General features: G+C 42.2%; 2 protein-coding genes across 4 annotated transcripts in view; both read right to left on the bottom strand.

Annotated features, from left to right (window-relative positions):
* LOC135196171 (E3 ubiquitin-protein ligase RNF19B-like) overlaps positions 1 to 11897 on the bottom strand; it is a 167044-nt gene extending 155147 nt beyond the window's left edge. For 2 of the 3 annotated variants that reach the window (XM_064222746.1, XM_064222749.1), the window contains exon 1: positions 11786 to 11897. The gene's annotated coding sequence lies outside the window, so the exon portion shown is untranslated. Of the gene's footprint in view, positions 1 to 11315; positions 11512 to 11785 lie in introns of all 3 variants that reach the window. The other variant, XM_064222747.1, reaches the window with a different exon arrangement.
* LOC135195873 (uncharacterized) lies at positions 9638 to 10309 on the bottom strand. Its single transcript, XM_064222383.1, has one exon. The coding sequence runs from the start codon at positions 10307 to 10309 to the stop codon at positions 9638 to 9640; it is 672 nt and encodes a 223-aa protein (XP_064078453.1).
* Positions 11898 to 12187: the final 290 nt, after the last annotated feature.

Below are 12187 nucleotides of genomic sequence, written 5' to 3'. Positions count from 1 at the left end.
CACTTCACAATGATAAGGGCTCGGATCGAGCGCATTTGCGCCCTCGGTACCGAGCGCAAGGGTGAAAGGATTCATTCCTTACCTTTATGGATCAAGGTTTCTGGAAACCTTGATCCATAATGAATTGATGCAATCAACAAATATATGAAAAATGAAAAGACTACTGCGCTTGCGATTCACTTCATACAAATAAAAAGGGGAAGGATCAATTCCCGGGAATAGCGGAAACATTGATCCCAGTAAACAATGCAATCTCAATAAAAAATGAAAATGAAAAAGAACTGCACTTGCGATTTCACTTCATTCAAAATAAAAAGGGGGAAGGATCAATTTCCGGGAAGCTCGGAAACTGAACCAACATGAGTATTGCTACAATCAAAATAATATATGAAAATGAAAAAGAATACTGTACTTGCGATTCCACTTCCATACTGATAAGTTTCCGTGCCGAGCGCATTCGTTCGGCAACGGGCATACAGGTCAAAAAAATATAAATGAAAAAGAGCACTTACTTACGATTTTCATATACACATTTCCAACCCAATCTACGCTCGGAGCGAGCGCTCCCGCCCTCGGCACCGAGCATACACAATACGAGGATCATTTCTGGGAAAAATGAAATCCCGCACTTACGCCCTTCAGTCCCGGCACTCGGGTAATCGGAGGGCGTGGTGACACCAAGATCCTTTAATTCACAATTGAATTCAATGAAATGATTGTACTTACAATTCAGTTTCACTAGATAATTAGAAAATAAAAACACAATCAGCGAAAGCAAACGACGATTGAAGCGGGCAGAGAGCGATGATACACGTCCACACGCCAGCAGGCCGAAAGCAAAAGTGATTGTTTACCTCCCAGTCGCGCGCGCGCGCCTGTCGGACAAGCAGTTAACTACCGAACCCCTTGTTCGAAAGCTTACGACCTATCCAGCTGCCGCTAGTACCTTCCTATTGTAAAAGGACCGAAGGTTTGTATGCCGTGTCGGAACAATTATTTATTAAGTTCCTTACCTGCTAAGGTAGCTGACTTCGTAGGTCCTGCTCTTAGCCTGCTAAACCTTAGTAGCTCTCAACTAGGATGTGACCTGTTTGTTGAGAAAGCTAATAACAAGGGTCTGACAACTGGACGGGACCAATTTGTTGACAGGAAACACCCTAGCCCTCTCTTACCAGGGGCATTCATGCTAGGATAAGTTAGACCACCTGAACCACACACAAAGCTAACGTAACACATTACACTTCACATACTGAAGAGGAAATAACCCTCTCAAGACAACCATAAAAAGAACACCACTTAATTAAAATACCTAGCATGTTTAGTAATCTATCGTTGCTGCCGTTGATCGAGACGATTCGTACGGACTTTTGCAATCCTGTAACGAACCTCTAGATGATCGTTACATTCTACGCCTGTTGTTATAATAGGCTCTTCTCGTAAACTCGAGCAGGGACCGAGAGAAGATACTTCTTAAGATATGAGAGAGCTGTGGAATATCAGAGTTGATGTGGACCACTGGTTCCAAAAACTCGTTTCGAGGACTGGAGGGACGACCGAATTGCATTTACTTCTTTCAGATTAAGATCCAGGACATCTGAAACACTATCCAGATGTCCGGCACCTTCTTTCTATCATGACGCACTGAGAGAGTTCAGAATAATTCCTAGATCTTGAATAATATTTCAGTTTCGGTAGGAAAAAACTGTGGTCTGAATTGCAGTCTATTCGGGGAACAAACTTCTTCAGGAAGGAAATGGTCCCCAGCAAGCCTACCATTCCCTCCCCGAGTATGTTACTTTCCCTATAAGGCTGCGCTTTGCCTAAGCAGCGAGAGCATATAAAAGTGCAATGTTGCGGTAGACTCGTAGTTCTATACCGTGCGGTAACAAGCACCGAAAGGATTAAGAGATAACTCTGTTGAACATAGTAAGGCAAAACTAATGCAACGTTTATTCATTCACGTAAGAAATCCCCTCAATCTTAGGCTAAAGTCCGTGATTGTAGGACAGAGATACAGTTAGTCAGTCAATCCCGCAGGAGAGACGTAACCGCCAGCACAGAGATACGGTTAGTCAGTCAATCCCGCGGAGAGAGAGACGTAACCTACAGCGCATGACAGCGCACGATCTGTTACTGGTGGCTCGGTTGGAACTTGGACAGTCAGACACAGCAGCAGCCAGCAGCTTACGAACGTCGTCTCTTAACTTTATGTCTGGGTTGCCAGCTACCCTATTCTACGAAGAAATAGGTCCGTTATTTTTTGAACAAAAAGAGACTCTCAAGCTGGTATATTTAAGCGAAACAGAAAACGCTAAATATATAGATGCGTTTGTGTCGTCAGAACACTACCATACAACGGTAAAAGATAAATCGGAAACTCCTGAAGGCTGCAGGGAGTGACGATTAAATGTCCTTAAAATAGTAGACAATAGACCTCTCGGTTGCCATCCGAAGAGGTAACTACAGCAAGCGTGTATGACTTGAACCAACCAGTAGTAAAATAACGCAAGGCAAAAAATTTTATTATATCACAATAAAGTTGTTCATACTTACCTGGCAGACTATATATAGCTGAATTCGGAAATACAGCTACATACATATCTGACAGGCAAGTTTCATGAACAAAACTTAGAGAATCGAAGCAGACATCTCAAGCTTCTTAAGATACTGGACATAAGCGTTCATTGACGTAGTCTACAAGTCTATTTCTTGTACGAGTCTGCGAATGAGGAAGGAGAGCTCTTCCGAACCTTGTCCTTATTCGCTTACGCAATATCAAGTTAATGAGATGTTTGTCAATGAGAACTAACCCATTAACGGTACAGAGAGATATTTTGTCAATGAGGGGAGACCCACTTACTTGACAAAACGATAGTATATTGTCAATGGGGGAAAGTCACTGAATTGACAAAACGTAATCCAGGAAGTCGAGCTTTTATTTTTTGATTCCCGTCTCAAACAAGGAAGGGACAAGAATCCTGTTAAGAGACTGGGCTTACGGTAGGTAGAACGACGATGCTCAATCGGCATGGAAGTCTCGACTAGAAACTAACAAAATCTATCATCTGAAAAACCCTTTCAGATGGTCTAAAAAGCTTTAAATTTATTGGCAGTATGGCAAAGGAAGTCTTGTCTTGCGCTTTCCTGAAGAGCGTCCTTTTGATGAGTGCCTTTGCAAGAATCCTACTGAACGTTGCCGAAAATCCTGACGTTCAGGACGTCGAGCCTTTACATAACCCGTAACTGTCTTATCTCAAAGTCTTGACTGAGGTAGAGAAAACGAGATCTTCCCTTGAGCTTTCCTTAACTCCATCCACCTTTGCGAAAAGCAATATAATATTGAACCGAGACCTCTTGAATTCACGAAACCCGAGGTCTTGCTGGGTTTCGAAGACGAAGTTCTGTTCACTTTTTTGAGGCTCAAATCTTAAACAAGAGCTTGAAGAGTTCAACAGAACGTTCTGGTGCGCGCTCGGGCGTCCACTGGCGAGGACGCTCGGCGTCCTGGTGCGCGCTCGGCGTCCACTGACGAGGACGCTCGGCGTCCACTGGCGAGGACGCTCGGACGTCCTGTGCGCGCTCGGCGGCCACTGGCGAGGACGCTCGGCGTCCACTGGTGAGTGCGTCCATCCGAGCGTCCTGTTCAAGCCGATCGTCCAAATAAGCGTGCAGAAAAGCGTCACGCTCCTGACAGGCGTCAAAACAAGCGAGAGAAACTGCCTTCTTTTTCCTATTTCTTGGTGAAAAGAAGTACACGTGATCAGGCAACTTTCGCCTTCTTACTTCTCACTGAAACACATAACGAGGGAGAAGGGACGTGAAGCGTCCTCTTCTATAAAGCTTCTTAGAGGGCGGGGCGAGTCCTTCCGAGAGCTCCAACCCCTTGTGCGGGGAGGACGCCTCGGAGGACGAGAAGCAATCCTTCAGGATTCGTGCATGTGCACGCACTTTGGCAGTCTGGGGATTTTCATCAGAAACTGCCGAAGGCACGCCAGATCGGTGGGGTTCCCTGTAACCCTCCTTCGGCTTTCGACATGCCCTCTCCCTTGGTTCTGGGAGTTCGACAGAGGTCTAGACCTAGAGGCGTTATAAGGCCGATCTGACGCACCCTCCACTACACAAGGGGCACTGTCACTGCACTTAGCCACTTCACTATTGCTCTCTAAAGCAAACACTTTCGATTCTAAGTTACGAATCGAAATAGTATAAGAGAAAGGGCAATAACCTCTACAGACACTGTTTAGGGGCCCGAAGGCAAACATTACAGGGTTAGGCGTAACAAAAACAGAAGTAGAACTCTTCACAACAATGAAGGAGAGCGATCACCTCTCGCAGACATAGTCATAACCCGTAGGCCATACTACAGCGTTAGGCAAAATAAAGTCTACCGGAAGGTTAGCAGTATCACTACCCTGACTTTCGTAATTGATTAATTGCGTACATACTAAACAAACTTTTTCCTTACAGAATTAGACACGTTTACTGATTAATTGCGCCCCCACCCCCAAGTGCGGAACTACCGAAGCTTTCGGTAGCCACACCTATCTTTGCAGACAACACCCTCTGAAACTAGCCTAACTAGATTCAGATATCTTATGCAAAAATGAATCAAATTCAAATCAATTTAAGATAGCGTATGCCTAGCCACAAATCCAAGTAAAATAAATTAAAAGACAATTAGGATACTTAGTGACAAATGAAGTTTCCAAATCCTAAGCCGGAGGTACTGAAAACAGGTGTTTTCAGTACCGGCGACAGAAAATTTATGAATAGAAAATGGGAATGGTTCCTGATACCCGCCTCCCAGCGGCGGGAATGGTACTAACCACCTGGCCGACCACTGCGTGTGTCGGAAGTTTTTTAAATTCTGTCGGACTTCAGAAAATACAGCTATATATATACCTGCCAGGTAAGTGTCATGCATAAAAATACAATTTAGTTTCAAAATTGTGATTTGTTCCTACATGATATACAAACCCTTGGTCTTTTACATAAGGGAGACTCCCTGACAGGTGGGAGGAATGTGAGTGAGCCTCTAGAGCTGACAGGAGTTCTGTACATCTGGGCTATTCCTCCTGGTCATAAGAGCAAGGAGGAGTGCCTTGCCTCTGACAACTTGATCGGAGTACAGGAGCTGCATGATCAGGAGTCAAACTTCTGGGCTTTTTCGAAATGAGTGAGGAATCATAACTCATCTGAAAAAGGGTTGGGAAGAATATTTAGAGTCAGAGGCACTCATGCAAAGTTCTGGGAAGGGTTTGAATTATTGCCAGTCTCCTTCCTCCCCTTCACAGAGGAAGGAGCGGGATTGCTTCTATGATTCTGATAAGAATAATAGAAAGGAAAATCGATGTGTAAGCTTACCGCATCAATCGCCAGACCAGCCACTAAAAGTTCGAGTCCTATCCTCAACCTGAAGGAAGAGGAGTAGAGGGTGGGGAGGTCAGTCACTCTCGCATCCTTCTTACCTCTAGAACCGCACACCACAGGCAAGACGCAACCTGCCCTCTCGAAGGAGCCGGATAAGCAAACACAACCTGTGAGCATCAACCACTGGTCCAAGTCCAAAGAAAAGAGGTTTCAGGGACCTGTGGGCAAACCCAAAGGAAGAAAGATAAAAATATGGTCGCAATGAACCTCATCTATCTTCCGGTTTGACAATGTACCCAGCCACTGGCATATCCCACTGCAGAGAAGTCTCTCATGATCTCATAAGACTCTGAGAAAGATGTGTCATTGGACACTTCTGCATTGGCAGTCTGCAGTGGATAAAGGCATCGACACTCAATGAAGGGTGTCGATCCTTCATAGGTACAGCGCAGATCACGAAGGACTCGGACTCGTCAACAGATGCCAACTGATTGCGCTGCAGCGCATCCAAGACATAGTCACAACGTGACACCCACCTTATGAAGGGTTATACTGAGAACAACCATACAAATAGTCTATCTTGTTCGCCAACGATGTTGAGAGAAGAGATGATGATTCTCACAGGCATATACACATTACACGAGAGTCAAGTGCTTTCTAGAGACTGAAGTCCCTGTGATAGCAAGACAGAGGTTTCCTATCAGTAGTTGATTCTCAACCAAGGAGAAACAATACTATTTTACTAGTGAATGACTAAGGTGAATGTGGACCTACGTCTTCACAGTAACAGTTGAATCGAGAGAAGTAAACTCTCATGATTCTGATCATAGAAAAAGTCTCGTTGATGACACCAACCAACGAAGACAGCTTTAATCCATATTGTTTTACAGAGAACTGAAAAAGTTATTCTGCTATTTCATTGCTGCTTGGCAAGAAAGTCAAAGCTTGCAATGAAGGCGGAGAGGTCTTTCAGTAATGAAAACACAGGGAATGTACTGCCTGAAGAACTGCTTCTTGTGGGTTGGATCAGGGAGGAATTTTCTATTTACTTTGGAAGCAGAGCTAGTCGGGCTGGGAACAGGCAAAGTCTTCCACTATTCATTTACAATTTGGGGTGAACAAAGAATAACTGAACATCCTACAAATTAGGAAATGTATATTAGAAGACAAAACTTAAATTGTCTGAAAAAAATCATTCTGCATCATCGCAGCGGATGATGGGGCAGGTGCGATGGAATAGAGGACTAGGCTACAGACTTCTGTTATACCATGGGGTAAATAGAAAGATGATAATGAGTCTAATGAGATATAACTGTCTGAAAATTCTCGCAACAGTAAATGCGTTTGTTTATTTGTTTGTTTGTTTGTATGGTATTTTTAAGTTGCATGGAACCAGCAGTTATTCAGCAACAGGACTAACGGCATTACGTGACTTCCGAACCACGTCAAGAGTGAATTTCTATCACCAGAAATACATATCTCTCACTCCTCAATAGAATGGCCGTGAATCGAATTCATGACCACTGAGGTGGGATGCCAACACCATACCAACCACGCCACTGGGGTGCTTAACAGTAAATGTGGTGCGGGAGAGATGGGCATTATGTAAGAATTCCAATCCAACCAAAGACTTAAGTCTGTGATTGCCGAGCAGAGAGCTTCAAATTAGTAGTTAATCCTCGACTGAGAAGCAATACCAAACCGAAAAGAATCTCGAAGAGTGAGCAGTACTGAGACAGAGACCATACCACTCACTCAACTTCGTCATACTGAGTTGCCTGGTAGTGCATTCCATGATGGAACGCGTTCAGCTAGAACCATCGAGCGCAAAAACGATACACTTGAGCATCTACATTTCAACCAAAATGGGAGGGAAGAAAACCCTCTTGTTCTGTGATAATGCAAATGCTGTGGTATTGTTGGAAAACAATATCACAAAATGTGGGTTTGCATAATTATTGAAGTCAATTAATTATTAATATCACAGTATATATATAAATATTTATTCAAAATAAAAAATTAAAGATCCCACCAGGAAAATGATTAACGGCTAGTCAGCAAGAGCTCACAAACATATGTCTTCATGCAAAGACGGCTGAAAGCAAAGTGGAGTGTTTACATCTAGGAAGTTGGGTCTACCTGCCTACCAGATGGTAGTTACTGCCTAACTTCCTTGTTCATGAATTTAACGGCCGTAATTCCAGCCTATGCTGAAAGTAATTCCTTATATAAAGGACCGAGGGTTTGTACATTGTGTAGGAACAATTTTGAATTTAGGATGGTGTGCGAGCATAATCGTTAACCAAGTAATTACTTGGTAAGTTACTCATATAAAAAGAAAATACTATAATTAATAAAAGGAGACTCTCATTCCAAAGGGCACTGAACCTCTGAAATGAGAGAAGATCCCTAAGAATAAGTCGCCCACTCTCCCACGCCCAACCCCCTCCTCACCTGACAGGCAAGCGAAGAGGGCGAAGGAGATATCTCTACTGAAGGAGAAAACGCCAAGGAAAGAATATCGGGAAAGAAAAACAGGGGAAGAATACTCCAAAGTTTTCTCGCAGTAAATTCCCCAACAATCCAAATGCAAAGGTCATAATTCAATAATTATAAGAAATAAATACTGATATGCCCTTAATATGAAAGGGTGTGAGGATAGTTTTTCATAATAGGATTTTTTGGGTAGAAAGTGGTGTATGCAGGTGAGATGATTTGAGAAATTTACAAGACATAATGAGAAATTCACCTATTGTCTATTTTTACTTTTATCCCAAGGGGGTCATACTGAACACAGCATCTTGCCGAGCTTCTGCCGTGGTTAGTACCAACTCAGGAATTAACCCTTCATGGACGGATCCACTCTTATGAGTGGTAGTAACAGCTTTTGGGTGGGGGATGGATCTATTTATGGTGAGCATCAATATTACTCACCACTGATTTGATGGAATCCGGCAGAAAAGTCTCTCCATTACTTCTACTATAGCCCATACATTCATTAACGGCAACTTTTAGATTGGCTAAAATCAAGAAGCAGGCAGCTCATGAGCTAGTTGTGATCTTGACTTCAGGGACCAAGTACTGCCTCTCTCTCACATGACATCTTTTTATATATTTGCTCATATACCTATATACCCAGAGGTTGCTGTTGATTTTACTTCTATCTTTTATGATACTGTCAGTTATAATTGTTATTTTGCAGAGAAAAGTGCAAAGAAATATTGGAAAGGACATGTATACCTACTAATCCCAAAAGTCACAGCATCTTTGATCTCAGTGAATTTACGCAAATATTTTACGACAAATAGGCTACATACCCAGAATTTGTTACTGATTTTGGAGCGCCTACAATTTAGTTGGCCAAGGCTATCATCTGCTAGAAAATTGGCAGATGATTACAAACAAGATAGCGCGACATGATGGCGGCTGGATGGAAGGTAATAAGATATTTTGGTAAAACTTTACAAAGCTAGCACGTAAGTTTTGGACTGATTTTCGAAAACGTGAAGTAAAAGGTTATACAAAAGCTTATAAAACCAGTATGGGGGACCTTGTTGGGAACCGGGGTTTTTGGGTGGGGGCACACACATAAAGGACAAATGGAAATCGTATTTTCAGGCGTAATTTTCATAAAACAGTAAGGGGGGGGCCCTATTGGGAAACCAGGGCTTTTGGGTGGGGGGGGGGGGAGAGGAAACAAGGACGGCGACAATTAACACATGATGAGTTGCGCGGCCTGGTCAACTAAACTGTAAACTATCCTTATATTTCAGTTCTTATTTGTTTAAATACAGTCAGCGCCATTTGTACTGAGAAAAGAAAAATTAGCCTGCAGAAAAAATAAATGTCATTTATAAAAATTAAAAAAAAAACTAGTTTATCACTTATGCCATCATTGCTACTTCCTGATGGGCAAGCCCTTGGACTTGATGACCTTATGGAGTCACTGTGGAAGACAATCAGCCAAGTTCTGACAGTGGGCAAGGGGTATTTCCCCCCAGACCTTCCTTATTGCAATCTCAAGCTTGGGGATTGTCGACGTATCCTCCTTACAAAGGCGGCGTTTCAAGATTCTCCAAAGGTTTTCTATGGGGGACAGATCAGGTGATTGGTCAGGCCAGTCATGCATAAATTCAACCTCGTTGTCAGAGAGCCACCTTTTGGATGCCCTTCAGGTGTGGTAAGGGGCGCCGTCCTGCTGAAGGATCTCACAGCCTGTTTTGGCTAAATCTCTGCTAAATTGTCCTTTAGCAGCTTAATATAATGCTCAGTAATTAAAGCATTTGGACAATCTAGGAGGAAGCCATGACAAGATTCCCGTAGTCCCACCGTAGCCAAAGGAGCCCCACACCATGAGGTAGGGCGGATGCTTAACGCTGGTCACGGTCAGCCGCGGGTCACACATTGACGAAGTGCGTGACTTCCAAACCTTCGTGCCCTTGTTCTCACTGACGCAGAACGTTGCTTCATCGGTCCAAAGGACCTTATGCCACTGTACAAGGTCCCAGTCCTTATGGTCCTTGGCAAATTGAACACGACAGCAACGTTGCTTAGCAGCCACGAGGGGCTTGACTCGCGCTTTCACCTTGGAATATTCTAGACGCTTCTGGATGTTGCGCTGAATTGTCCTTACAGAGACATTTCTAAGGAGCTTAGGGTTCTTTTCTTTCAATTCCTTTGCAGTAATTGAAGGATTAAGGTCCAACTGACGCCTTAAAAGCCTTAAAGTCTTTGAAGGAATCTTTAAAGACCTTCCCCCGCCGTGTTTGTGTTCAGGAACGTTATCACCAGATCCAGCCCGACGCCATTTTTGGAGAAGTCGCGACACTGTCTTCTCATTAACAGCAGTAATTTTGACAATTTCACGGTTTCTATTACCAATTTTATGTAGTTTTACAACTCTCACAATATTATCATGGCTGGTATTTTTACCAGACATCACTCAAAGGGCGTGGAAGACGCTGGCACTCACTGCACACAAAGCACAAAAACGAAATATGTGGACCACCGTCAAAAGAAATGCACTCCTTATGGCTGACAATTGGGTACAAACTCTTTGAAATCTTCACCAGTAGTGCGTGGGTGGATAAACAAAAGGTGCCAATTAGTCATTTTGTTCCAACCAATTTTTTGCAGGAAATATGATACGGGTCCAAAAAACCACAAAATGATTGAGAATTCCAAAAATTCTCAGTACAAATGGCGCTGACTGTAGTAGCTATATTATGAGCTATAATTACAATTTTACAAAATAATATCAATTTACTTGAAAAACCATGTATAACTTGGTAACATTTATGAGTGTCTTTTTTATAAAAGAGGCCCCACAAGGGGTTGTAAGTAATCATTTTTAACTTCTTGTAGAAGGTGGAGAAAATTTTTTAAATGATTTTTGTTACACCTTTTGCATTTGCATATCTTCCTCTTTCCTGTGATTGCTTTTTCTTAAATTGGCTGGCTGACCTCAAAGTTTACAGTGTGTTGGGCGCTGCATAATTGATTTTTTAGCTCAGATTTTATGGGTTAATGTAAAAACAGGTAGATCTATAGTTTATAACTATTCCGCGGCGACCTACACTATGGCAGTTGCTGTTTTCCTATGCAGTTTTACTTCCTGAACAAGAATTCAGAGTAATATTTATTCGGACGACTGTAATTTACCTTTGAACTCTATCCTACGGTAAAGGAGACCCGATGGGAATGCGGGGTTTTGGGTGGTGGGGGGGGGGTTAATCACTTGGGAGAATGATGCAGTTCAGGTGTATAAATATGAAATTTACAGAGATACTTTGACAAATCTGACATCTTTTGTTTGAGTTTTTGCATTCATCCCTAAAAGGTTGGGCTGCAGAGCTTGTAAAGGTACGCCTCTAATATACAAACCTGGATCCACTCCTACTACTAGGTAGGTAATGCTATTGTACAATACCTATGACTCAAATCACCTTTGCTTGCAACTAGCCTAGTCCATTTTGGAGGCTATTGGCCTGAAAAGGAACAATAGGAGGTCAGGCCTTGACGCTACTAATCTGGGTTTCAAGGTTCGTCAAGACGATCTAGGTAACTACCTGGCCCCAAAGAGAAGGCCAGTGGGCTTAGGTCATTCCTGTTTCTTCCGTATTTCCTTGTTCTGGGAGAGTTCTGGCAATAGATAACATCCATATGAGTAACCCTGATCATTAATGAAGGAGCTTTTATCTTCTACCCTATTTTTTAAATGGAAAAAAAATTCTTACTGGGTACGTATTTCAGACATCTGTCATACATACTACCAAGTTTCCCAAGGCCAAACACTGGCTCACTCTCCCTCTTGCGAATTCACAAATATCCTCTACGGTGATCTTTCTTCAGTTCCACACTAAATATTACACACATGAACACACGAGCACCAATTTCGGATATCATATAAACTTACATTGAACTGATAAAATGTATGTATAGTATCCTAAATGATGATATAAAACTTGAAAGTTAATCATTTACGTTCTATCACGGTCGCCATTGTTACACTTCATTCTATCTATCATTAAACCCATATCATTTCTTATTTCTTATTTACACAGATTACGTTTTACTGCAATTGTTAATGAGCTGTATTTTATGTAATAAAAACTAAATACAGAAACGTGTTAGAAGAAATAAGGAAAATATAGTAACGCCGATGTATATATTTTAAAGACATTATGGAGATACTCTAACATAATTTATAGTTTTTAAGTTTTTTCAGGTTATGATATATCGTAAATGATGATCAATAATTTTAAAAATAATATGATGAACTGATAAAGATTGTTTTAAAGCAAACCAAAATATGACA

This window comes from Macrobrachium nipponense, chromosome 17, assembly GCF_015104395.2.
Source record: "Macrobrachium nipponense isolate FS-2020 chromosome 17, ASM1510439v2, whole genome shotgun sequence".
NCBI classification, from domain to species: Eukaryota; Metazoa; Arthropoda; class Malacostraca; order Decapoda; family Palaemonidae; genus Macrobrachium; species Macrobrachium nipponense.
The sequence above is the reverse complement of the archived record's forward strand: the minus strand, read 5'-3'. Positions and strand labels throughout refer to the sequence as shown.

What these genes read in the sequence shown, in the direction of transcription:
- LOC135195873 (XM_064222383.1), bottom strand. Translation starts at nt 10,309, where the DNA reads ATGTCTGGTAAAAATACCAGCCATGATAATATTGTGAGAGTTGTAAAA.